The 24,565-nt window shown below is 44.5% G+C and overlaps 1 protein-coding gene across 3 annotated transcripts in view; it reads left to right on the top strand.

Annotated features, from left to right (window-relative positions):
- The window catches only part of RTN1 (reticulon 1), a 187,830-nt gene extending 164,872 nt beyond the window's left edge, over positions 1 to 22,958 (top strand). For 2 of the 3 annotated variants that reach the window (XM_058655541.1, XM_058655540.1), the window contains exons 4-9: positions 13,474 to 13,681; positions 15,881 to 16,019; positions 17,308 to 17,377; positions 17,881 to 17,927; positions 18,014 to 18,072; positions 22,150 to 22,940. In XM_058655541.1, the coding sequence (XP_058511524.1) occupies positions 13,474 to 13,681; positions 15,881 to 16,019; positions 17,308 to 17,377; positions 17,881 to 17,927; positions 18,014 to 18,072; positions 22,150 to 22,192 (566 nt within the window). In that variant the 3' untranslated portion in view covers positions 22,193 to 22,940. Of the gene's footprint in view, positions 1 to 13,473; positions 13,682 to 15,880; positions 16,020 to 17,307; positions 17,378 to 17,880; positions 17,928 to 18,013; positions 18,073 to 22,149 lie in introns of all 3 variants that reach the window. The other variant, XM_004597640.3, reaches the window with a different exon arrangement.
- The last annotated feature ends 1,607 nt before the right edge of the window (positions 22,959 to 24,565 follow it).

Genomic DNA, 24,565 nt, shown 5'->3' on the forward strand with positions numbered 1-24,565 from the left:
GGAGTATCCCACGGAGGTGGACGCCAAGGCTGGAGCCTGCACTGTGCCTGATGTCGTCCGCCCTGAGAAAAGTAGACAGCAAAAACAGCAGGTTTGCTTTATTTGTGTAAACTTACAGGGCGTCAATTCACCACAGTCCTGTATTTGGCCTCCACTGATTTTCTTTCCCGGGGTTTAAAAAAACAACAACACATTCATAATCTGTACTTGATACGAAATGCTATCATTTGTCCGGTTGAAGACCATCGTTTTCATTTCTAACGCTCAGGCTCTTGGGGACCTGGCCGGGAGGCACCCCCTGCTCGCCTTCAGCAGGATCTGCCTTTTGTCAGATAGGACAAAGCCATTTCCTTGAAAACAGACTCATGACTGACAGGGTGGGTGGGATGACAGGCAGAGGAGAATCAATGAGAAGGCTGAATTATTGCTCCCCCACTTCCCTCCCACACACCTTTCATCTAAACGACATCTACAGTGATACAATTTTGTTGAGCATTTTCTAATTGTCATCTTCCGTTCATTATCAAAATAGTTGTTAGTCCTGGCTGCCCGGAAGAAATCCCCAGGGAAGTTTTAGGAGGCACAAAATGATGCTCTGGCCCAACCCTTACAGATCCTCCGTCGCTTGAGCTAAACATTAGTGGATTTTTGTTTGTTTGTTTTGTTTTCAGAGCTCCTTAGGTGGGTGAACTATGTAGCCAGGGTGCAAGGTATGAGTGTAAAACCTCTTGTGAGTTCAACCCTTGCCCCACCAAGGTGCTGCCCAGAAATGGCTGTGAGCAGTGAGCAGTTGCATGGAGCCAATGCGGTGTCGCTGGAAGAGTCTTCCAACGTGTGAGCAGGTGAATGCTTTGCTTGGAAGAAACAGTGCCAGTTTCAGAGTTCCTCTGTTAGCTAGCTCATGGAGAAATGGTAGCATATTTGGAATATTCGGGGAAGACCCCACTGTGTCATACAAACCATCGTGCACACACACACGGGGAACTGTGTGCACACACGTCATCTTGCCTAGTATGCATTTCATGAGCTTCCTGAAGACCTCTCATGTGCACGAATTTCCATAAATTTTGCGCCGAAGTTAACTTACCATTTAATTCCATTTGACATGAACAGTTTGAGGTATCTTGGTGTGTGTGTGTGTGTACACAGGCCAAAGCATACACATCATAGCAACAGTACAAATCATCATAAGAATGTTTAAACAAAGTGAAAACGAAGTAGATATTACACTACATTACACACATGCACACACACACAACATATGTAACCAACAAGAGACGTCATCACAAATGAGCTGAAATACATTCTGTTCAGGTAAAATAAGAGCAAAACGATAACCCAATCAAACACTAAGATCGTCTCTTGCAGATCAGTATTCTATTAATGGGGCAATTTTACCGAATGCGTTACTTGCATGTCAACCTCTGAAATTCCAGAGCGCATACATTTTATTCCCATTTTCGGAAGGAGGACTGTGGCTTCAAAGACTGGCTGCAAGTCTGGGCTGCCAGAGTCCAGGCCTTCATTCCTTACGCTCTGCCTCTGGAGTACATGGCTCTTTGCTCAAGGACTTTTCTAAAGATCTGAACCCACCTGCGACATTGTGATTGTGTGACCTTGATAACCCCTCGCGTGGATGAGTGTTCTGCCAGGGCTTTCTGGTAAGTGGTAGATTGAATGAAGGTGATCCCTTGCTTCAGTTCGAATGATGGAACGTCCCCCATCACAGCAGTGGCCACCTCTTCCTAAAGCCGGGCTCTGGAAATGGAAATAAACAAGTGTCGCCTGCTTGTCTGGAGATGTTTTGATGCAGGTTCTCTCTTGAAGGTAAAAAAAAAAAAACAGCCCCCAGGTAGCAATCTTGAGGCATTCGATTCGTTGCTGTTAGCATCATCACCACTTGCGTCCATTCACTCTCCGGAAGTCTCCACGCACACTAGCCGCGTGCCGGTTGCTGGCTTCTGCTCTTGTAACCCAGCTTAGGGACTTCACTGTGTTTCTTTGACCAACAGTTGGCCTTGAGATGTAGCTGGGTCCTTACCACAGGGCGTGAGCATGACGATGAAGCCTACACTTTTTAAGTGTGAGGCAACTCAGAAAGGTCTTAGGAAATGGAATTAAAAGACTAGTTTTCCGTTGTTGCCAAAAAAAGAAAAGAAATTTCTGTATCCAAGCAACCTTCAAAAGGTTCATGGGAAATTCATATGAAAGCACTGTATGTGGATCCCAAGCTTTGTGCAGCAAAATAAACACATATGGAAATTTCCCTTTGAAGCTCAAATGAAAACCACAAGTTGATCATTGTTAGTATTCACTGAATATCACTTAATATACATATATATGGCAGGGGGTGGGGAGAGAGGAAAAAAGAGAGTGATACCATTAAAGAAAATGGATTTATTGATTTGAAAGGCAGTATTACAGGGAGACAGACATGGAGGGAGACACATAGCGACCCAGGGACGGAAATCTTCAGTTCATTGCCCAGATGGCTTCGATGGCTGTTGCTGGACCAGGCTTGAAGCCAGGGGCTTCACCCAGACACCCCATGTGGGTGTGGCAGCCCCAGCACTTAGACCATCTTCTGCTGCTTTTCCACATGTGTTTCCATGGAACCAGATTGAGAGTGGCACATCCTGGGCTCTACCTGGCACCCATATGGGGTGAAAGCACCATAGAACCCGTTATGCCACAATACCAGCCCCAGTGTAGAATCATTTCTAAGGAAGATATTTCCATTTTAAACTACACATGCATTCATGGCGATGTTTAGCTTTTTTTTTTTTTTCTTTAAGATATGTTCATTTTTATCAGAGAGGCAGATTTACAGAGAGGAGAGATAGGAAAATCTAACGTACGCTGGTTCACTCCCCAAGCGGCCGCGATGGTCATGGCTGAGCTGATCCAAAGCCAGGGGCCAGGAGCTTCTTCTGGGTCTCCCACATGGGTGCAGGGTCCCAAGGCTTTGAGTCGTCTTCTGCTGCCTTCCCAGGCCACATCCAGAGAACTGGATGGGAAGTGGAGCAGCCGGGACTTAAACAAGTGCCCATATGGGATGCCATGCTTGGAGGTGGAAGAATAACCAGCTGAGACATCACACGGCCTCCTCCTGCCCCCCCCCTTTTTTTTTAAAGATTTATTTATTTTTATTGGAAAGTCAGATATACAGAGAGGAGGAGAGACAGAGAGGAAGATCTTCTGTCTGATGATTCACTCCCCAAGTGAGCCGCAACGGGCCGATGCGCGCAGATCCGATGCCGGGAACCAGGAACCTCTTCCGGGTCTCCCACGCGGGTGCAGGGTCCCAAGGCTTTGGGCCGTCCTCGACTGCTTTCCCAGGCCACAAGCAGGGAGCTGGATGGGAAATGGAGCTGCCGGGATTAGAACCAGCGCCCACATGGGATCCCGGTGCGTTCAAGACGAGGACTTTAGCTGCTAGGCCATGCCGCCGGGCCCCTCCCACCCCTTTTTAAAGAAGATCCACCATGATTGAAAAAGGTTGACAAAAATATTGATCTACATTTACAACATTCTATTAATTTCTTGAATGCTCAGGAATTAATACTTGTTTAATCAAAAAGAATCATAAGCAGGTATTCTATAAATTATGATTACTATACATGAATAGGGACTGGAGATACAGTCTTCCATCCCATTCCATATTCATTCATTCTAAAAGTGATCTCTCTATTTCTTTCCTCTCTCTATATTTACAAGCATATTCTGTGCTCATTTATTTTTGATCTTTAATATAGGTGCTATATTGTGAAGCAGAATCTGTGAAGTACTTGATATATTTTAATCAGTTTAGAACATAAAGCATAAAACTCACTGAATCCAGCAAAACAAAAGTTCATACTTGTGTGAGTTAGGCCTTATGTGAATAGCTTTCATAATATCACTTCTCTTTTCAAAAATGATTTAATGTTGTCATAACAAATTTACCATCCTTATCAACTTTATTTGCTAAATTTGGTCCATGTATTATCGACATTTTATCAGTTCTGACAAGTTCTTAGTACTCAAAGAAATGTGGCTAACTCTTGATGAAGCCCGCAGTTGGAAAGCAAAGATTTTTACATTAGTGATTGTGTAAAAACTGCCTTCTGCCTAGGTAACAGTTAACAATAATAATAATAATAATAATAATAGCTACTCTAAAATCTTGACAATTAACTTACACTATATGATTCAAATATGTAAGGAAAGGGTTGGAAGTTTTAGACTTTAAACTATGTAATTCTACCAGTGTGGTTTATAGAGCTAATGAGAAGGCAAAATTAAAAGAAAATTATTTTGGTGTAAAAATATGTCAAAGTCTGTACTTAATTTTTTAATAACACATGAACTTCCTGAAGACCCTTCATATTTCCCCCAAAATCTGTTTGAGCTGCATCTGTGAGCAAAATCTCAGCAAAGTAGCCTTTCTCTTCCTTAAATTTTCTACTTATTTATGTATTATGAAAAAAGGGAAATGATTTCAGTGGTATTTAGAAGGTTTTGCCATAACCAGGGCTAATTTTAAATAAATGAAGAGTACAGCTGTGACTTTTAATTTTTGGAGTGTTTCAAATATGTTTATATTTCAATCTTGTTCCTTCAGAAACATTTCACCAAACTTGTATGAGGTTGCTAAGCTTCAAATCTAGTTGCAGTGGTTGCTAGGAAAGATGTAATATTTACTGCATGGACAACAGCTACAATGAAAGATGGTTCTTTCTTCAGTTCAAGAAATGTTTTTGCCATGATAGCCATGTTCAAAATTTTTAAACATCTTACCTTTAATTTTTGTCCTTATTTGAAAGGCAGAGTTAGAGAGAGAGGAAGGGTCTTCCATCATTGGTTCATTGCACCCCCTGAATGGTTGCAATGGCCAGGGCTGAGGCAAGCCGAAACCAGGTCTCCTACACAAATAGCAGGGTCCCAAGAGCGTGAGCCATCTTCTGTTGCTCTGCTGGGCGCATGACCAGGGGGTTGGATTGAAAATGGAGCATCCGGGACTCATATAGGATCCCACCCTCACAAGAAGATGGCTTAATGTGCTGTACCACCACACCAGCTCTTATTAGTCATTTAAAAAAGAACCAAGAGCTGTCTGCCTTTAGGATTGTTTGATATTCTGCCATTAGGAATTTTTTTTAAATAAATAAAGATTAATGGACAAAAGACAACATTCACAATTCTGATTTTTTTTATAAGATTTATTTATTTTTATTGGAAAAGCAGATTAAATTTACAGAGAAAAGGAGAAACAGAAAGATCTTCCCTCTGCTGGTTCACACCCCAAATGGCTGCAACAGCCAGAGTTGAGTCAGTCTGAAGCCAGGAGCCAGGATTTTCTTCTGGTGCAGGGTTCCAAGGTTTTGGGCCATCCTCGACTGCTTTCTCAGGCCACAAGCAGGGAGTTGGATGGAAAATGGAGCAGCTAGGGCACTAACTGGTACCCATATGGGATCTGGGTACCATATGCAAGGCAAGGATTTAGCCGTGAGCCATGCTGCTGGGCACCCGATTTTGTATTTTGTGTGGTAAATAAACAAACAAAAAAATACTTGGGAACCTTCGGTACCTCAAGCCTCTTTGACAGGCTGAGTTGTGGCACAGCTGGCTGGGCTCTGCTGGGAAATTGTGCATCCATATTAGGTTGCCTGGGTCTGAGTCCCCTGCGGTGCTCCTGGTTCCTGGTTCCTGCCGAAGTGCACTCTGGGAAGGAGCAGGTGACAGCTCAGGATGTCAGCAGCCTTCTGAAGCTTGAAGGAGTCTGGGTGTCCTTTGCCTCTTGTGGAAGGAGAGTGCAGGATTGCTGTTGGCAGTGGCTTTCAGTTGTGTCCTCCAGAGCTCATGTAGAGAAACGCCTTCCCTTTCAGAATACCCAAAATGTTACTGAAACATCTGGTTATAGTGCTGGTGTTTATCTTTGGACAGTCATCACTGGCTATACAGAGGTCTTCAAAAAGCCCCTTGAAATGCCCATTATGGGAAAACTCTGCACGGATTTAAAAATTGTGGTACCAAACTAAATTTTATTTCCACGCTTTTTCAGTTTTTTAAATCAAAATAAAGGCAGAGACAGACAGTCTTCCATCTTCTAGTTTACTTTCCCAATGCCCACCACAGTTGGCCTTGACCAGGTCAAAGCGAGAGCTTGGAACTCAGTCTGGTCTGCCATGTGACCAAAGAACTTGAACTGTCACCTGTTGCCTCCACTGCACACATTAAATGGAAGCTGAAATTGATAAAGGAGAAAGCTTGGACTCCAACCCAGGGGTTTTAATGTGGGATGTGGGACATTCCAACCAGTGTGTCAAACACCTGTTCCTTTAATGCCACTTTCCCACAAGCTTGCGTGATGTAGTCTAGTGTTTAGGAGGGTCCTGTGGGGCCTGAGAGGTGGCATCAATGCAGATGCCTCATCAGCCAAGGTCCCTGTCCCCTCTGGCCACAGCGCTTCTGGATGACCTGTGTAGCAGACAGCCCTGGTAAATGGAACTTGTGGATTAGGTGTCTACAAGATGTCATTTTCAGAGGTCTCAGTGTTAAGATTAAAGCATTGGGGCCGGTGTGGTGTTGCAACACGCTAGTCTTCTTCCCATTCCCGATTCCCATATGTGCATCACTTTGTGTCCTGGCTGCTCCACGTCTAATCCTGCTAATGGCTTAGGAAAGCATTGGAGGATGACCCGAGTCCTTGGGCTCCCACAATCGTGTGGCAAACCCAAAACAAGCCTCAGACTCCTGACTTTGGACTGGCACAGTTCAGGCTGTGGCAGCAATTTGTCGAGTGAACTAGTGGATGGAAGATCACTCTTATCTCTCCTCCTCTCTCTCTCAGTAACTCTGACTTTCAAGTAAAATAAAGCAATTTTTTAAAAAAAAAAAAAAAAAAAGGTATTCCATTGCATTTGCTACCATCATGTTTTTCGTTTCCCAGCATAAAGTGGGGGTAGGTTGAAGTAGAAAAGTTCCTTCTATTCTTTCTCATAACCATCTGGTATATTGACCTGACTTCCTGAAACTCACAGGAGCAGTCTTTCAGTAATGACCTTGGGCACCAGGGTGGATAAAGTTACATTGTTGACACTCCTCACAAGGTTGTGCAGTTATGACAGTCAAATCCACTCTTCAATTTGTTGACATGCTGATGTTTCTAGGAAGAGGACTTTATTCTGTTTCTCCACTTGATTTTTTTTAGAGAGCAGTTCTTACTTGTCATAAAGCCTGTAGTACAGTACTGCTTGAAATCTATTCTGGACGAAGATGGAATAGGAACAGACATTTAAGGATATGGTACAGTAGTGCAGATAGCTGCGTTCACTTGATTGCCACTTTATATTACCCATTTATACCACTGTTTGCCTTGTAAATAAACTATAAATAGCTATATTGATGTCTTTTCACTTTATACATTTTTCATAAACTTTCTGGATGCAGCTACTATTGGGTCAGGTCATTGAATGCATCAAAAATTGTTTCTCAAACCAAAAAACTTGGACTGCAGCAAAGGACTTTCTTTCTAGAAATTTGACATAGGATTTCATTCCGCCTTGAGCTAGTAACTCTAAACTTGGCCTATTTTCTTTTCTGTTATTGATTAGATGCCAGACATAAGGAGAGCCCTGGAGCTGGCATTCAATCTCAGGTTCTTGCAATCTGCTGGGTCATGCTGGAATGCATAGGCTCTAACGCGGTCGCAGGCAGGCTGCAGGTGGTGTTGACCTTTGTGGATTGGAGAAGGGGTCACCAAACCAGCCTGTTGATCAGATAGGATGCGTCAATCTCCCATTCAAAGCAGACGTGTTAGCCTTTGGGCACATTCACATTCATTTTTACAATTTTCAAATAATAACAGTAGCATGAAGGAATTTTATCTTTTTAGTTGCATACTATATAAGTTTAACACCAAATGTGACCATCCTTTGAGGGGTGTGATGTTCATGGATAATCTTACCATGTAATCTCTGCATTTTAAATGGAGGAGATCTGATTGGAGTGAACATTGAGGAGGAAGAAACATTTTTTAAATGAGAGAACTCTAAAACATATGCAAAAGATACCTCAAAAGGTTTATTTTGGTGCAAAATGGTTATGAAATCCATGCAAATCAAAGATCTTCAGAACACTCATGAGAAAAGTACACTGTGAAAAAACCTTGTGTGAATTTCAAAAATAATTTGCAGCAAAATCAGCATATCTTGGTTTTCTGTTTGTCCATAAACTTCATATTTTTTAAATTTCTGGATTTATTTGAGAGATAGACAGGTAGAGCACCCATCTATTACTTTAGTCCCTAAATGCCAAGGCTGGACAAGGCTGAGCTAGTGGCTGGGCACTCATCCCAGGTCTCTCCTGTGGCTTGCAGGGACACACGCACTACCATCACTCACTGTCTCCCATGGCATGCACCAGCAGGAAGCTGGGATTTGGAGTCAAATCAGGAGTTAAACCCAGGCACTGTGACGGGGGGGGGGGGGGGGGGGTAGGTATCCCAACCGACATCCTAAGAACTTGGCCAAATACCAGCACCTCCACAAACTTGCAGCAGGGCCAGCAGGTGGCCGTCCCAGTGAGCCTGTGCAGTGTGTGCATGCTCAGGTGACTTGTCCTGCCTTCCGGGCCATCCGAAGACAAGGAAATCTGCTTTCTTGCACAGCGTAGCTACAGGGGTTCTTAGTTTTGTCTTACTTGGCTTTGGTGGAAACTTTGTTCAAAAGGCTACTTTTCTGGGTCTGATGCTCAAAGCTTCCTACACAAAGTTTACGTCACTCTAAGCCAAAGGAAAATGTGAAAAGTTGGCATTTGCACAGCAGATGTGAAATACAGAAATTGTCAGCATACGATTTCATCCCCTCCTACCCTTCACACTGAGTCATCAGAGCTTGGGGGCCAGCGGTCTGCACCTCACCACACTGAGTCACGGCCATGGCCACCTCCCAGCCCAACCACTGCCCTGGTTCAGCCAGGGGCCTATCAGAGGACCGCACACCTCACCCCTCGCTGGAAGCTTGAGTTGAACCAGACCCTGTTTCGTTGATGCCAGTCCTTACATTCAATCCTTTTGTGAACCCTTATTGTATTTTTACGGGTCATCATGTTCTTACAGAAAAATAGGATAAGTCCTAATACAGATCTTTGAACTTCCTAAAATATTAAAAGGTAAAAGGAAAGAGGCAAACTTCTATTTTGATAACATATTTTCTCTAATCCAATATATCCACAATTCTTAGCCTTTCCACATAAAATATAGGAAGCACGAGTGATGTGTTGTGGTATGCATAATAACAAAACTTGTTTCAGAATATTTTTGTATATAGCCATCCCCTCAAAGCATGAAATGTTTGGAATATCAACTGGCATATGTTTAACCTGTGTGAAACATTAGTTCACAAAACGTAATTGTGTGTGAGGAGCAACATTAAGAAACATGTTAGGACTTGTTGGTGGACTGACTCAGTGGGACAAGCCAATTGCTCTCAACTACCTGAGACTGTCTTGAGTGCTTGGAGTCCAACCTCACTCTAAGGCCATGCTCGCCTGCGACATCTCCTGATCTGTACTCAATGGAGGGACCATAAAATACGGGAGGACAATGGCCTCAGGACCCATCCTGGCTCGTGAGACCCAGAGGTTCATGGGATCTTTGGTAAGGGGATCTGAGGTTTAGTGCTGGATGGGAATGTGTGTGTGTGTGAGAGAGAGAGAGAGAGAGAGAGAGTTAGGGGACAAAATAGAGTTTGGATTAGTTTGTTGTTAGCATAAAAACAAAGCATTGAAAAGCAGAGTGTCTGTTATCTTAGAAGGTTTTGGAACCGCTAGCGACATACCTTCCATCTCCTTTCTTCTTCTTTTCTCTCTCTCTTTTTTTGTTTTTGTACTACTGGAAACTCGCTATGTAATTGCAAATATTTCACTTGGGGAAGCCCACATCCTACCTGCTCAGTAGCCAAGTACTTCAGAAAGTTTAAAAAGTCATTAAAATATATTATTTGAAACTTGCCAATAGATTTTTCACAGAAGACATTTCTGTGGCTTTTTGAAGACACTGTCGGTATGGATTTCAGGTATTTTTGCACCAAAACAAATTTATCTTTTCATTTAATTTTTCTAAGAGTTCTTGGGTGCCCCAGACATGTGGCCCCTCACTGCACGCAGGTGCTAACACTGGTTTTCCTACCAAATTTGAGCTCTGTCCCCATCGTCTTCCATCTCAGGAAAAAAGCATGACTCATTTCCCCAAGGAAACTCTCAGAGCTGGTTTTCCCAAACCATTTGTCATTTCAATCTCAGCACATACCTGCTGCAACATGTATAGCTTCTTCGAGTGCCTGTCCACCTTCACGTGGCCCTTCTGTCTTCTGTCTTTGACAGCACTTGGGAGTAATTTCAGCACTTCCTGCCTTTGTTGAGACTCGGCTTAACCGAAAGTCTTTTCTTTCCGGAACACTTACCTCTTCCTTTCCTCTAATATCCTCAGATTTTGTTCAACTCTAAGGTTTACTGGTTGTTCCTACTCCCCAAACTGCCATCTTTTTTTAACCTCACGCTTCCGAGAAGGCACCTGTGCCCACCGCTGCTGGCAGCTGTCAGGGAGCGACTGGCCTTCAGATCAATCCAGTGGTCCTGGCTCAGCTCTCATTTCCCTTGCAGTGTGAGGAAGCTTTTTTCTCTTGGTCGGCCACTATTTGTGAACCCTTTATGGCTCCGTTTAGTCCTTTTTAACCTTTAAGCTCTCCGTTTCATCTGTATCCCTCCTCCCCTGAACCTCAGAAGGCACCAAACAGGAGTGTCTCACCGTGTTTACTGAATTTCGTCCCTGCATCTCCAGTTGCCTACTGAACACGTTTCTGGATGTCTTTGGGTATAGGATAGCCAGGATGGTTGCAGTTCAGAGCAACTGTAGGCAGACCCTCGAGAAGTCATTCAGCTCCCAGGCCTTTTAGAGTTACTAAGTACCACATGCGATTGTCAGCCATGCATCTGTGTTCTGCCTGGCATCTCCGCCCCGGGGCTGTGTCAGAATGCCCCATTTTGATGTCATGTTAAAGCCTGGGGATTTAAACACAAGTGTCAGCTCTTCCCCCAAACCAGTTCGTTCTCTATTTCCTATTTTTGTCAGTAGTGCTAATGACTGAGCCACCTCAGAAATGTGTTTACCCTTAATTAACGCTCCTTCTCTGTCCTCCAAGCTAATTAGTCACCATTCTTGTCCGCGAATCCTTCATAATATTTTCTTATCTCTCCCCTCCATCTCTTTAACAAATTGTCCTCCACATTTCGTCATTTCTAGCAATATCATTTCCGCAAACTCTCTAGCTGTTTCCTGCAAAGTAAGATATACTGGCATTGAGTCAGCATTTGTTTGAATGGATGCTCAGACGTCCTAGGCAGATGCTAGGTTCCTTAAAAGCAGGTGTAAACATGTATGACTTCTTGATTTCTGCGCTTGATAGATATTAAAGTATCAATAACTGTTTATTATTGATAAGGCTTTAGTGAAAATTTCTCTTTAAATATTTAGTTCTGAAGGCAATTTTAAAGAAAAGTAGGTTGCGCTAAATAAACTTTACATAACTTTTGGAGACATTTAACATATAACATGAGAGGGATAACTACTTTGTTTCGGAAAAGCATCAAGTTTAGGGTTTGCTTCTGCTTTCCCTAGTTAACAGGTCAGGATAGATTCCTCAACTTTCTTTGAAAAAAAAAAAAACTTTTTTTAAGTTTTGATGATCTTTATGTACTGGATTACACTTAATTAGGGCACAAAGAGTCAAGGGCTAGAGGAAAGTGGTAAGGACATTGTTTCCACATTCTCTTATTCTTTCCTGTATCTGGAAAAAGAGGGGAGATAAAAGGAGAAGCCACACTCAGCTTCCCAATCATCCCAGGTCCCCGATGTGGGGCATGCTCCGAGGGCACTGCTCAAGTGGTTTTGATAGTTCTGAATTGCTGCCAATCTCACCATTCCAAGTAGGGTGAAATCCCTCCAGAACCCACTGGCTACCTTAGAGCCACCATTTGCCCAGATTTTCACTGCCAACACTTGGCTGGGGTAGTTGATCAATTTGTTCTGTCCTCTGTTACGGTACCAGGCACCCTCTGCAGATTCTAACGTACCATCATATCCTTCAAGTGCTACCAGCTTTGCCAAAACCACTGTTTCATGTAAGCCACTGAGGAGGCCCAGCTCTGAAACAAGCACTCCATGGTTGAACCATGGACTCTGCAATTTTCTACGTTGAATTTTAATCGATTTTTTCATTTTATTTGAAAAGCAGAGATATTGAGAGGAAAAACAGATAGATGAAGACAGATCTTCCATCCACTGGTTCACTCTGCAAATGGCCACAATGACCAAAGCTGGGCTGGTCCGAAGCCAGGATTCAGGAGCTTCCTCTGGGTCTCCACATGAGTGCAGGGTCCCAAAGACTTAAACCATCCTCTGCTGCCTCTCACCCAAACGTGCTTGAGAGTCACTCTCTACTTCTGACACTGCACAAGTGCTACAAAGGAAAGAGCACAGTTTGTTGCCCAGCGACCACCCATTAGAATCTCTGAGTTAATGTCACTGATGCGCGAGGCAGGGGGGAGAGAGGGCCTGCGGGGAGGGGTAGTTCTCTCCTCCTTCCCATTGCTGGGGGTAACCACAGCTGATTGCAGAACAAACTGACCATTCTGGCCGCGCCTCTTAACAGACCTGTGTAACAGATGCGGGGTGGCTGTTCCCAGGGGATGGGGCGTGTCCTACACTGTTCTTTCTCCCAGTTACACAGGTGTTTGTGTGGGAGCAGCTCCCTGCAGGTCTCTGAGCAAGTGGCTGGGATCCAGTTATTCAAGCCAGCTGTCTCCAGGTGTACTAACTGTCCAAGAAGCTAATAATACAAGGAGTCTCCAGAAAGACCATGGAAAACGCATGTTATGGAAAAACTAGGCATGCATCCCTAAATGTTTTTTTACACTAAACTTTTAAGTTCATTTTCCCATGGACTTTGTGAAGTCCCCTCACATCTTTGTCCAAACATTGGTGGCGTTGGCTGAGTGTCCTGGAATCTCTGCATGCTTTCTAAGGCATTGAATTTTCCTGTACATCCATTTTTGTTGTTGCTGCCCCTTCCTGGAAATATACAAATTTTAAAAAAAAAATGTATGCATGGGCTTCAAAATATTTTTGCACCTCTGTATGATTACCATGGAGACAGCAGGTTGCCATGGAGACAGCAGGGTGTCAAGGTGCGTCCAGATCGGTGCCACCCAGAAGTGAGTCCTCTGCAGAACCTTCTGTGCTTTGACGTTTCTCCCAGCAACACGTGTGTGACATAGCTCACAGAGCTCCTCGCTCAGAGGCGGTGTCCCTGGAGACTCCTTTGAGCCACATGGAGGGAGAGTGAGTGCCCGTGGTGCAGCTGCACGGGCCCCTGCTTATAGGACAATCTGGACATAGCGCTCAGTGGTGTGTGCGTCTGTCTGTGCCCACAGCGATCGACCTGCTGTACTGGCGGGACATCAAGCAGACTGGGATCGTGTTTGGGAGCTTCCTGCTGCTGCTCTTCTCTCTGACCCAGTTCAGCGTGGTGAGCGTCGTGGCCTACCTGGCCCTGGCCGCGCTCTCGGCCACCATCAGTTTCCGCATCTACAAGTCTGTGTTGCAAGCTGTGCAGAAAACCGACGAGGGCCACCCTTTCAAGTGAGTGTCCGCCCCAGCCCTCGCTCTACCTCTTGCCCTTCCTGGTCAGGTCTAGTGCCCTGATCACCACAACACCCTGCCGGTGGGTGCTGAAATGAATTCAGTGATCCTAACCTGCTACTTCTAAAATGTCATGGAGAATGGACTCAAATGATCGATGTATTCTGGTACCGAGAAAAAAAAATGAAAGCTACGCATTGTATTTCATAATGGGTAATATCCATGAACTTTTGCAAGTATCATCATGCCTTGATTTCATAGTTTAATTTTAATTACTCCCAATGGGCATCCCAATCCCCTACGTGTGTGCGGCAAGCAATCCAGCCCCTGTTTACAGATGAAAAAACTGAGGTCTGACGAAGTAGTGACCTGCCCCAGCTCACGTGACGAGCAGGTGGCACTGAGCCAGAACCGTGGTGTGTAGAATTTCACTTCCACGCTTTCTCTGAAAGGTTATCCTTGTGATGGATGCCAACTCTCACCGTGTGTCCTCTCCTGCGTTTTCATACTTTCGGGGCATGTGATTAGACTGTAGATTGAAATGAGGACATTTAAAATTGCAATCATGGATCTACTTAAAAGAACATATGAGAGAACCTCAAAATAGACAGGCAAAGTAGGGTTTAAAGGTAAATTTATTTTGACGTTAAAAAACAAGTTTGAAATGCTTGCATATTCAGAAACTCCAAGAGTTCATGCGAAAGATGTATTATAAAAAAACAAGTATGCGTGGGCTTCAAAATATTTTTGTACCAAAATAAGCTTGCCGTTCATTTCATTTCCCCGTGAACTTTTTTAAGTGCCCTGCTGGGCGGTGTGGCAGAGGATGGGGTCAGCACTGCCAGCTGCAGCCACCCAGCCCATGGCGTCTGCAGTGTGATCCCAGGTGCTGTGGCACTGCCTGCCAGTGCCAGCCCTGCAGCCCCAGCCTGCAGGTTCCTCTTGTTTAGCTTGTATATCCGGTCTCCAGGTGTGGGAACCTGAGTCCAGCCACAGTTAGATCACCTCCTTCAGGTGACAAATTGAACACTCTCCTTTGACTGAGTCATTCTTATCAATAAAAGGAATATCTAACTCAGTGCATTTTAATTCAGAACATGCTGTAATGACTAATCAGTATTTTTCCAGTTTTTTTTTTCCCCAAAGGGGTAAAAACACCATATCATTTAAATGCCAACTCCCTGTCTTCATCCTCCTGGGCTGCTGTGATGAAATGCCATAAACTGTAAGAGTTGAACAACAGCAGTTCATCATGGTTCCAGAGGCGTGGGGTTGAGTTGCAGACCACTTTCTGCAGGTTGTATCCTCATAGAGGACCATAGAGGTATCATGATGCTCTCTCTAAGGATTCTGATCCCGTTCAGGAGGCCTGCAGCCCTACCCGGCTACCCGAAGCCCGTCTGTAGCACCATCCTCCTGGGAGCTAGGGTCGCAGCATTTGAGTTTGGTGGGGGAGGGATCGCATTCAGTCCCTCGCATTCCCTAAAACACCAGCCACTGTGTTGCTTCAGCTTTGCATTTCAATGCCCGGGGTGAAGTGGGCACTTTAAGAATCCCAGGAGAATCCTCCAAGTAGACAATATGGTGTTGTTCAAAAGCAGAAGAGGGAAAGAGGGAAGGAGGACTGGGCTGTTGTAGAGGAACTTGATCAAGCTGGGCTGGTCCTTTTCTGTTTTATTGCTTATATTGCTATATGTGTTTTATGAGTTAACTGCACAAGTGAAGAAAGTGCTACCACCAAGAATACCACTCAATAGAATCAGTGAGCGTGTCGTTGTTTTATCTCTAATGTTGATTGGCACGTAATAAATTGTACAACCACGTGATGCTTCAACACATGCATACAGTCACCAGTGTGTACCCAGACTTTCAGCTAGCTCAACTATTTTTAAAAGACAGCTCATTTTCAGGCAGCTGTAGGTGAAGAATTCAACCAAGCGGCTGATTTTGACAATTTTTGTCTGCTGCTGGTTGAAAGATTCCTGAGAATTATCAGTGCACCCTCCAACATTGTGTCTTTGGTAGACAGAAACAGAACGCCCACCAGGCGCCTCCTACGTGCTGCGGGGGGCTACAAGCTTTTAGCGTGGCAGCTGGCTTGTCCCCAGGTAGTGAGAGAGGGAACAGGAGCCGCCCTGGGCGGTGGCAGCCTGTCGATGACACCTTCTGATGGGATTCTTGTGGGATGTTTGTTGGCAGGACCTACTTGGAGCTGGAGATCACCCTGTCCCAGGAGCAGATCCAGAAGTACACGGCCTGCCTGCAGTTCTACGTCAACAGCACCTTGCAGGAGCTCAGGCGGCTCTTCCTCGTCCAGGACCTGGTGGATTCCCTTAAAGTAGGATTGCTAAACTGTTCCCTGTGCGCTCTTGACTTTTGCCTCCCTGAATGTGTAATAACAGTGCTGTATCATAGACAATATCATATAGGCACTGACCTATAGTTAGAAAGCCCTGGAGCTCATGCAGTCTGTACCCTTTTACAGATTAAAAAAAAACCTCAGAGAGCTCAGACATGTGTCTAGAGCTTCGCTGCAACCACTGGCTGCGATCAGACCCAGGACACACAGCATCAACCAGCTTGTCTTAACTCGTTTTCAATTCCTCGGCCAGTGTCCTTAAAATAATTCTAAAAAATAAATCCGCGTGGGGGAAGAACAACAGTATATGTCCTTTTTCTTCAAGGAACTCTGCCAACAGTAAGACCTCCGAGTGTCCGAGGGCTGAGCCATTTGAAAGACAGAGGTTTGCACAGCCCAGGCCTTGATGAGGGGCCGGAAGGTACTAGGGTGCATTGCTGGTGCCCTGCTGAATTCGCCCAGTTTCTCTAAGCAGCAGCTTTGGCCCCTTAGTGGCTCACATAGGATATCAGATTGCATCAGTCATGGCTTGGTAAGGCCAGGAGCAGACTAGGGGGGCAGCCCAGGGGAAGCTGAGTTCTCCAAGGACACTTTCCACTGCTGACTGGCACCCCTGTACCAAGGGCTCCCTGATAACTAGAGGAGGGCAGAAGGAAACACGGGAGTCATGACCTTGACCCTTAAGGTGCTTGACTCAGCACGTCATGATTGGGGGTGGCATACCAGGGATGCTACCAGTTCTTACGTTGGTTTTTTTTAGGGGATTGGGAAACCTTATCTAAACAGGACCAAAAAGGAAAACATTTCAGGGTTTGCAATCCCCGCACCTCTCCCGTAGCTGCTGAGTTTGGTCCACTGTAGTGCTAAATGCAGCAAAAAACAACACATAAATAAAAGCTTCCAACTGTGCATCAATAAAACTACAGGCTGATTTCTGTTTTGATGTTATTTGACCATTGAAAAATGAAAAAAAAAAACGATTTCTTAACCCATGGGTTTGCACGAAACAAGCCATGGGTCCTAGCTCACTGACCCCTGACCTAGGCTGCTATTTCACTGAGTCCCTTGAATCTTGCAACAAATTGATCGAAAGAGTTGCAAGGGATCGAAAGACCCAGTGCTCTTAGAGTGACTTTGTGATGGGCTTTAAACCTTTGCTGCCTCCTTCTTTTCCTGTTGAAATCACGATTGTAATCTCATAGTGAATGATGTTGGAGTGTTTTATGTCCGAAGTGGTTCCACATCTGATCATCGCATGCATCTTCAGTTTGCAGTTCTGATGTGGCTCCTGACGTACGTTGGCGCTCTCTTCAATGGCCTGACCCTGCTGCTTATGGGTAAGGGTGGACGACAGAACAACATGCTTTCTCACACGCCTGCCTTCCCACACTCACACAGTGGCTTCCTAGGTTGCCGGCCATGAGTTGACTTTGATAGACTTTCAGGAATAAGCCCAGCTCACTTCCCAACTCAGTTCAAAGAGTGCGATTTATATGATGCCCTAACAAGGAATTTCTGAGTCTGAAGTTTGGATTTTCTTGTTTTCTCCTTTGGTCACAGCTGGTTTTATGCGACTTGGGTCTGTGTGCAGTGACAGCCACAGGGAGAGATTCACTTCATCTTGGGGGAAGACACAGTTTATGATCATTGCAGAAATGATGACATTATAGCTGAAAAGACTTAAATTGCTTTGTTTTTCTTCAGAACCTTTCTGTCATCTTTCATCTAGATTTCTCGTGATGTCAGATAATGCTAGAATGTCGTGTAACTGCGGAAGCATGTCGGCTGTTTCTGCCTGAGCGCCGTCTGAATGTTAACACTGTGTCCGTTTTCTTCCTAGCTGTGGTCTCCATGTTTACCCTGCCTGTCGTGTATGTGAAGCACCAGGTAAGCTCTAAGCCACGTCACATGTTCACATCCAGTGTCATGATGTGCTCACCCGTGGGGCTGCTCATGGCTTCTTTGTCTTTTAGGCACAGATTGACCAATATCTGGGACTTGTGAGGACTCACATCAATGCTGTCGTGGCCAAGTAAGTTAAGCAAAACGAGGCTCTCTGAGCAGGCACTTGAGCAGACGTAGAAAGCCAGTAAAAGGTGATTCACGGTAACTCCCTTAGTTAAACCATGTATTCATTCCTTTCCCGTATTATTTCAGGAAACAAGTGTAAATGGTGTAATTCTCAGCTGAACAAGGCCTTCAGTGTTGTTCCAAGTTTTGTGGCGAGTGAGCCTAACAAATGAAGGATGCTCAGCTCTGAGGACTGGCCTGTGTCCATGACCAGGATGGGTTGCAGGAAGGCAGGAGACCCGAGCCAGCAAAGCAAAGCAAAATGAATGGCTTAGTTATAATTAAAGCAATGAAGTTAACCAACCTTTTTTTTTTTTCTTGTATTGACAAGGCAGATTTACAGAGAGAAGGAGAGACAGAGAAAGATCTTCCATCAGCTGGTTCACTCCCCTCATAGCCACAACAGCTAGAGCTGAGTTGATCCAGAGCCAGGAGCCAGGAGTCTCTTCTGGGTCTCCCATGCACATGCAGGGTCCCAAGGCTTTTGGCCATCCTCCTCTGCTTTCCCAGGCCAGAGAAGGGAGCTAGATGGGAAATGGAGTAGCTGGGACATGAAGTGGTGCCCATATAGGAGCCTGGCACTTGCAGGCAAAGGATTAGCCAGTTGAGCCATCGCACAGACCCCAGTAGTTTCAGCAAACAGCACTACAGAAATCGTTTTTAAAATATATAAACTTCTTGTTAGCTACATATTTTAATTACATCATCTTATCTCAACCACTGCATGAGTGTATCTGTTTAATTAGCACTTGTTTGAAGATGAGTCTCGGACAGACCCTACTTGATGGGCCAGCTGAGATTGTAGGATTTAAGGTTTTCAGTTTTTCATATCCACAGTTGCCATGGTTATTTAATTTAACAGTTTCCTCTAAATCATAAAATAGTATTTTAAGTATGTCTTTTTTTCTAAAATGATCATTTTTATATTATAATCTTTCCTCACTTTTTTTTTAAGAATTTTACTCATATGCTGACCTAATCTTAAACAGCAGAAACATGGAGCTAATGAACTACACTTTGCCAGCCTAATTTCCATCTAGTTTGTCTCATCTTTATGTGGCTGGAGCTATGTGACAGATTTAAAGGGAGCTGTTTTAGACAGTTCAAGATGTGTAGTAAAGATAAGCCTTTGCTATGGCAGGCAAAGAGCTTAACCATTTCAGACACTCACAGCCTATACAAAGTGCTGTGTTCTACTCTCCCCCCCTGGCTATGTGTGCCAGCTCCAGCATTCCGCTGATGTACACCGTGGTGGCGGACAGCAGGTGATCGCTCAAGTACTGGGGTCCCTCCCACCCACCTGGGAGACCCACCCCCAGTGCTGGGCTCTTACCTTCAGCCTGGCCCAGTCCCACCTGTCGGGGACATATGGAGAATTAACTAGGCAATGTAAGATGTTTGTCTCTGTCTGCCTCTCAAGTAAAAAATAGTAAATAAATAACAAATGGAGTTCATTTTAAAAAAGCCAAGGTGTAATAACAAAATAAGGAAAAAAGGACACCTACATGCAGTCCCCTACCACTGGACTCCATGCCATTGGGTACTTCTCCTGAGGGATGTAGAAGTTCTGAACTTTACTATGTTCTATGCATGTTTTTGCTGTTAAAGCCATTGGGAGCTTATAGATGTCTGTGGTGACTTTGGATCTGTAGTGCATCTATAGCATGTTTCAAAATTCCTGAAATTACTGAATTGGACCCAATATCTAGTGAGAAATCAACAAGTTAAGGATAAAGTAGTCATTATTTTGTCTTGATTTTCAAATAAGAAGAATCAGAATTCTCTTTGGATAAATGAAATGCTGAATTTCAAGTAAATTTCTAGGCTGAAGTAGGGAAGTTATATATAGACAGTGAACTTCTCACTAAATCGAAGGATCAAATGGACTGCTCCAACCACACATATTCTGGTTTCAAGGGAATATACAACTAATCTTCCTGGTGTCCTTGTGGAGAAAAACACAGACGAGTGGCTCAAATGGTGATGCAGTGTGTAGAGTGAGAGACAGCAAGGATGCCCGTAAATCCATCAGCTCTCTGGAGTAAAGTACAGTAAAATATGACAGAGGAAAGGGTATATGAAGACACATGAAATGTAATTATCAAAGTTCCAGGTGACCCACAGCCTGAAGCAAAAGTAGATTCAGAAGATGGCAAGCCCAGAGTTTGAAATGGATCATGGGATCTTGAGTAAGCTAGAATGCTGAGCTGAAATCAACACATGAAATTAACAGGGTCCATAAACGCCTGTGTAGGAAGTGGGGAGAAGTGTACCACGGTGTGTGCGAAAAGTAATGAAGCCTTTTAATGGGTTAGCCAGATATGAATTAAATATATACTTAAAGGGCAAGTACAGGTTTGGATATTATTAATAGAATCTAAAGTTTAAATTGCAACAGGCCCTTGTCATGTTCTGTTCCATATCAGCCATTTCATATTTGGTTTAACTTCAGTGTTAGAAAATTTGAAAGGTGCAGTGACACGCTGGAATAATGCCACATCAATGTTCAGGGTGGTGAGATGTTAGAGTTATCTGACCAAGTTGGAGGACAAAACTTCCTTGGGGCAAATAACCTGAAAAGAAGATGGCCTTCATTAATACAGTAGCTATCTTTAAATATTTGGAGATATGCAATGGGCATTCTCTTTTTTTGCTGTAGAGCAGGAAATGGAAGTTCCACAGTGCTGAGACCACAGTGCAATGTGAAGCAAAGTGGTAGCATGTAGAGTTGCCCAACAGTTGCCCAACTTGCCCCACGGAGCAGTGAGCTCACGTGATATCTATTCCAGTATTCAAGTAGAAATCAATTGACCAGCGTCATATCTGTCCCCACCCGATTCCTGCCTGGTTCACCTGTCATGTGGTCCTGTGGCTTCACTGTTTATGTCAGGAGCTCCAAACTAGTGGCTGTTCCCCAGTCTTGTCTCCTGAACGACAGACCGATTCCCCTGCTTATCTGATGTTTTCTCTGCCCTGTGTCTAGAGATTTCAGATTCACATAACACAGAGATTCTGCAGTATAACCTTTTTCTGGGTAAATTGTGTTGCCATCCACCTAGCTGCTCTGACCAAATGCTGGGGATTCCTCGACGACTCTTCATTTTCCTCTTACCCATGTGTTACACCCAATACCAAGATCAAGTGGGTTGATGATCCCCATCTCCAATCTCTATGCCCGGTACAAGAACCCCCACTCTTTGCCTTGCACCTGCAGCTCACTGTCAGCCTCTGTCTGAAACCCCCACTTTCAGATCATTAAGACCTGTGTGTCTTAAGTGACTGGATTTTAAATAGGGGGCACCCACTTGACCACTATGCCTCTCCCTTCCCGTCGGGCCACCTTGCTTTGCTTGGTTTTTGTCATCATCTGATTGTCTCTCCATCCACTTCTGTCCCCTCAATCATTGCAAATATGAAGACTTCGTGGCACCAGCCACTCTCCCCTGTTGTCGGCCAGAGCATTCCAGCACATGACAGGTGCCTCGCACGCAGAGGGAGGCCTAAGCAGAATCTGCATGATGAGCTCACAACATTTCCAATGAACCAGTAAAATACTGCTGGTGTAAACTTATCATAAGGTGATTCAGCATTTGAGGCATGGATGACGTCTAGTCCATACCCACCTAACAGGGATGACGTCTCTAAGAGAAGTACCATACGCCATCGTAGCGATGGGCTCTCGGAGACTCACTGTCTTCATCCCAGGTGGGCAGCTTGACCACACCCAGGTTCCACACTGGGTTCTTTACCTGCACCATCTCTGCAGATCTCATCTTCCGGCACCCTGGGAGGCAGCAGGGGTAGCTCAGGGTATGGGTCCCTGCCACCCACATGGGAGAGTGGGATGGAGTGCCTTGTTCTTACCTTTGGCCTGACCTGCCCCAAGGGAGTGAACCAACAGATGGAAACTTTCAGCCTCTGTGTTTCTGCCTTTCACATAAGTAAATTTTAAAAAGGTTTTTGAAAAAAAAAATATATATATATATATATATAATTAGTGACAATTGAGAGTTTCAACGCTTTGATATTTTCTTTTTAGGATTCAGACGAAAATCCCAGGTGCCAAGAGGCACGCCGAGTAGTGGCTGTCCCTGAGGACTGGACACAGACAGGAATGCCTGGGGTGGTAACTCCTCCTCGCTTCTTACCTGTTACTGCAAATCCATGGTTTCTTCTGCCCTGCCCGTCTCCCCCAACCCCCTCACCCAGTACCATAATCTTAGATACAAACTTAACAACAGCTGTTTTCAGGCTGTTCCTGTACTCTTAGGATACTTGAGTCACTTGTGTCAAGCACTAAAGTATAGAGAAAAGTGTTTTAGCTGTGGTTTTTCTTTTTGTGCATGATGGTGCGAGCCCACGTTATCTTTTCTTCTTGGATGTTCTTCTCCCTGCGACGCTTCTGTAGCTTATGGTGTTCCCCCTGGCTAAGGCCTTTTCTGCCAAGCGCACTGATGTGTTCGTGCAAATTGCTTACATGTTTTTAGATTGCTGGTTGGATTCATCTTTAATACGGTATATAGAATTGTAGACCGATGTTTTAGCAGTTTTCCAACACATACAATGTAAAAATTAAAAAAAAAAAAGTCGACCGTACTTATTGTAATCAGTTTTGTATAACTTAACCTAACTAAAGAAATAGACAAACCCCAAACGAAGACGCAGTACTTTTGTTGTATGGGACTGATGGGCTGATTTACATGTATGGTAACTAAAAAGTACCAGCCTGTTGACTTTATTACACTTTGTATGACTTTATCTGTACTTCCTCATGGACTTAACTATGGACTCGGGATATTTGCACTTATGTACCTGATGCTGAATGCATAAATAAATGTTACTAAATGTACACTGCACTCTCTCGCTCCCTGCTCACCATCTTCCGTGAGAACTCAGTGATGCCATTCTAGGGAAGCTGAGCTCATGTGCCCACCTGACTCCTCTCCCAGGACGGCGGGGGTCTAGCCTCAGCCTGGCTCATGGCTTCCTTACATTGTTAGTGGAAGTCACTGGCAAGCAGCACCCTGGGAAATTTTGTTCACACAATATTCTGCAGGGTGAATATAGGTATGTTCAATAGTTAAGAAAACCATGAAAGTGACAGAAATGTGTGTACTTAAGTGTGTTGTATATCAGGCTATAACCCAGTACAGGTATAAAACAATTGTGGCTACAATGAACTTCTGGTAGTTTGGCAAGTACCTGCCGTGTGCCAGGCGTTGGGAACTGGTGGGTCCTGCCCTCTGGAACTGCCCAGTGCTCTCTGTGAGAGTCTAATTGCAGTTTTGTTTCATTGATGGAATCTAAATCAAAGATGAAGTAAATGATAGGAGTTGCAACGGAAGGCATAAAAAGCAAAAAAGAAGCAAAGTATTTACAAATATTTACAAAGCGCATCGACCAGTTTTATTCATGGGTTTAGTAGGTATTCGGAGTCACTCCTGTGTACAAAGAGGTTTGAGGGTTACCAGGGCAACTTGACATGGTGCCAACAGCCATGAAGCTCTCCTCTTGGTGTCAGGGTGGGGGAAATGCTGAGTGAACGGAAGGCAGTGTGAAGTAAGAGCTGGGAAGAAGGTTCCAGCAACAGGGCAGGTGAACTTGGGGCTGGGGCCTGCTTGGAAATTTGCTAGTTAAGAAGTTTCACTTTGAAAATGGAGAGCAAGAGCTAAGGTGCCAAGATGTCAAAATGTGTGGCAGATGCAGTCTGTCCGGTAAGCTGAAAACAAAACTTGGTTGTTAAGTGTGCGAGGTGGAAACTATAGTTTCAGGTGAGTTGGAAAAGGGGGTTGAGATCATGCTGGAAAGAAACAGGAATACCTGTATCAAGGAAGGTATTCCTTAGATCTCAGAGAGTCACATTATTGCCGAATGTAAGGAGATCACTGTAATGTAATTCTATCAGCAAAGAAATGGCAGGTGCTTAGGCCTTTGTTAGCACAGCCACAGGGGGACTGGACCAAAGAGACTCACCTCTTCCTGATTCTTGTCATTCACCCTGCGTGCCCACCACCACCATGGGCAGTGGAACAGCTCCGGGGGATAGTCGGAGGTCACGCTGCACAGGTGGGAACTGACAGGCTCTGAGACATCAAGATCAGAGCCTGTCTGGAGTGTGAATGCCTCATTCATTGCTGCCGCCAAGTCCGCTTGCCTGCCGCACCCTGGTCCCCATCCTGTCTGACAAGGAAGGGCAAGATTGTCTTCTAGGATGGAGCTCAGAAGTGCTGATTTGGCCAAGGGAAATGATAAAGCTTGGTGCATGATAGTTTTAAAAGATTTATTTCTATATTTATTTATTTGAAAAGCAAAGTTATAGAGAGAGAAAGAGACCTCTAGCTGCTGTTTTGGCTTCGAAATAGCCGCAATGACCAAGGCTGGGCCAGGCCAAGACCAGGAACTGGAAACTACTTCCAGTTCTCCCATAAGTGCTCAAGCACTTGGGCCATCCTCTG

Source organism: Ochotona princeps, chromosome 26 (assembly GCF_030435755.1).
Source record: "Ochotona princeps isolate mOchPri1 chromosome 26, mOchPri1.hap1, whole genome shotgun sequence".
Lineage (NCBI taxonomy): Eukaryota > Metazoa > Chordata > Mammalia > Lagomorpha > Ochotonidae > Ochotona > Ochotona princeps.